Consider the following 3,160-nt stretch of genomic DNA (forward strand, 5'->3'; position numbering starts at 1 on the left):
CTTCATATCATTTATTTCATGTTCAGTAAGTACATTTTACCTACTATGCCTATGCTGTAGTTTACTTGGATTGTTACCAGGATCTGACACTGCGGAGAGTTTGCCGTGCTGCAAATAAACCCTGACAGCAGGGAAGGCACAGGGAAATAATATATGCTTAATTTGAACATAATTTGACTTAGTTACAGGTTTAGTCACATCAGGGCAAAAGAACTTTTAGAAAACAGAGCAATTAGGGAGCGTGATTTTATATTTATCTTTTTTTCATTTTAAAGCAGATTTCTTAGACCACTGTTTCTGAAGATCAGTTTGGAAGTTTGTGGGTAGTGTCTGGAGACGGAAGGATCTATCAATTACAGTTTCATTTCATTTCTCCCTCTCACTTTGTAGAATCTTAAATTCAGTTCTCCGCATTATGCAGCAATACAATTTTAAAAACTCAGGAAATTCATCAGCATTTTAGTGCAATTTTTCTTAATAAATACCTTTTTTATACACTAATGTACGCCTTTTTTGCAAGTAATTTCCCCTAATAAAAAGGATTTTGTATGTTCTTCCCCACTAACATCTTCGCATTTTATACACTTCCCCAATAAAATGCATTTTTATTAATATTGTTTGATTGGATAACTGCATTGCAAAATTTAGATAAGTGTAAATTTGGATTGTTCTGATTGAAGATTGGAGATTTAAGCAAATTAAGTTCTGCTTTCTCCTAAAGTATGCTTATTCATTTAGATGGGGGTGGGGACCAGACCATTTTCCCTTGCTTGTTATTGCTCCATCAGGGCTAGAAAAATATTAAGCAAACTTATTATTCTGATATGAGCTATAATAATCAAGCAGACATTGATGTGTCTATCTTGGTGGAAACCAGGAAGGTTAACTTGCGGTTGTACATTTGCTAGTGAAGGACCTCATTTAATTTCCCCAGACTGAACAAAATCAAAATCTAAATGTCTCTTTCTCTTTATGCATCATTCAAATCCTGCCTCAAAAATGAATTCACTTGGTTTTCACAGGGAACCTTCATCCTACTTGCAATACTCACTTTAAAGGGTTGTTGTATGGATTAGTGAGAATGTATGGAATGTAATTCCATGGATCTGTACTAGGAGCAGCTGGTATGGTGTCCTCTTCCCCCTCCTCCTTGTATAACATGCCTTTTGATTTAACATAGGGTACTTGAGCCTGTTCTGAAATTAAACTAGAAATCTAAGCAGGATGATGATATAGCTAGTTTAAGTATAATCGTATAATTGACACCAAAAGGAGGAATGCATTTGTGCATTACTGCAGGGTTTAACGATTTTCCAAGGGGCTATATTAAGCTCTCCAAACTTCTAGATCAGTTGATAACTAACTATTGTTATTCTCTGCTAGCTAGCATGTGAGTGTTTAACCTTAGATCAGATAACAAAGATAACAGGTTGCAAATCTCCGTTCCCAGCGAGTGGGGAAGTAACATTGATAATGAAACTCATTCCAAAAGCACATAACCTCAGGTTGTAATGAAGGCTGAAATGGGGGAGAGATAGAGTTTTGAGCTCAGTCCTGTTTAAAGTTATTTTTTAAAATAATGAACCTGAACATCACAGAACTGTTTAGATGTATAATTTACTGTTGTTGTTTTTTGCTCTGTTTTGAAGAAAGTTATGCAGGTAAAGCTTTGAATCAAACTTTTGGGCCTGGGCAATCTTTAATTCCAGAAGGAGTCACTTTTTATGCATTCAGTCCCTTCAAGCTGCACACTGCAAAGGTTTGCTGCCTTGTTGATCTTTTCCCCCATGCTCTTAGCAGGTATAGAAAGGAGTCGGGCAGATGAGTCTTCTTCAAGAAATGCCTCAAACAAATCAAACTGTCCTCACTGAGTTTATTCTCCAAGGGTTTCCAGGTTCTGCAGAGCTGCAGAAGTATCTATTTGTTCCCGTTCTGCTTATGTACATCCTCACTGTCACAGGAAACATCCTGATTGTTTTCATCATCATCCATGATCACCATCTCCACAACCCCATGTACTTCTTCCTAGGGAACTTCTCTTTCCTGGAGATCTTATATGTCACCACGCTGTCGCCCAAGATGCTGGCCAATTTCTTGGCAGAGAGGAGGGCCATCTGCTTCTACTGTTGCATTACCCAAGCCTTTTTCCATTTCCTTCTTGGGGCTACTGAATTCTGCCTCCTTGCCTCAATGTCCTTTGACCGCTACATAGCCATCTGCAACCCACTGCATTACAGCATCATCATGAACAGCAAGCTTTGCCTGCAGTTAGCCTTGGGGTCTTGGCTGGGAGGTTTCTTCACTGTCATAGTGCAGACCATCTTGATCTGCCAACTCCCATTTTGTGGCCCCAACCTGATCAACCATTTCTATTGTGATGTGACCCCATTGCTGAGCTTGGCTTGCTCTGATACCCACCTGCTCGAGCAGATAGTGTTAGTGGGATCGGCCCTTCTCCTGTTCAGCTCCTTCTTACTCACTGCCATCTCCTACATCTTCATCATCTCCACCATATTGCGCATCCCTTCTTCGTCGGGGCGACAGAAGGCTTTCTCAACCTGTGCCGCCCACCTGACGGTGGTGTCCATACAATATGGAACAGTGATGTTCATGTATGTGAAGCCCAAAGCAAACTCCTCTCTGGAGGTAAACAAAGTGGTATCTGTGCTGAATACAGTTATAACCCCGCTCCTCAACCCTTTCATCTACACCCTGAGAAACAAAGATGTCAAAGAAGCTTTGAGGAAGGCAGTGAATATTAAAAAAAAAAGTTCCACTGAACTGATACGGAGTGACTTGATTTGATTGCCATTTATTGCCAAAGATGATTAAAAATATATAAAGTTGGGAAAATGCTTGCCTCTGTCTGTGTCAAAAAAATAAAAATAAAAAATTCACAATCGTAAGCAACATTTTCAGAAGGTCTAGGCATCTTTTGGTCTCAGAGGATGGTGGTCACCTTTGAAGGTGACTCGGAATTTACAACTAATCCAAAATGCAGCAGCTAGACTGGTGACTGGGAGTGGCCACTGAGACCACATAACACCAGGCCTGAAAGACCTATATTGGCTCCCAGTACATTTCCGAGCACAATTCAAAATGTTGGTGCTGACCTTTAAAGCCCTAAGCACTGCTAATGTTCCTTTTGAAGAGCTGGGTC

At 40.0% G+C, this 3,160-nt stretch overlaps 1 protein-coding gene across 1 annotated transcript; it reads left to right on the forward strand.

Moving 5' to 3' along the window:
- Window positions 1-1,839: 1,839 nt before the first annotated feature.
- Window positions 1,840-2,805, forward strand: LOC309356168 (olfactory receptor 6X1-like; the record flags this gene model as incomplete). The annotated part of the gene is made up of 1 exon (XM_081887343.1): window positions 1,840-2,805. One exon carries the CDS (start codon window positions 1,840-1,842, stop codon window positions 2,803-2,805), a length of 966 nt encoding a protein of 321 aa, XP_081743469.1.
- Between the last annotated feature and the right edge of the window lie 355 nt (window positions 2,806-3,160).

This window comes from Podarcis melisellensis, assembly GCF_964234715.1.
Source record: "Podarcis melisellensis genome assembly, chromosome: 13".
Lineage (NCBI taxonomy): Eukaryota > Metazoa > Chordata > Lepidosauria > Squamata > Lacertidae > Podarcis > Podarcis melisellensis.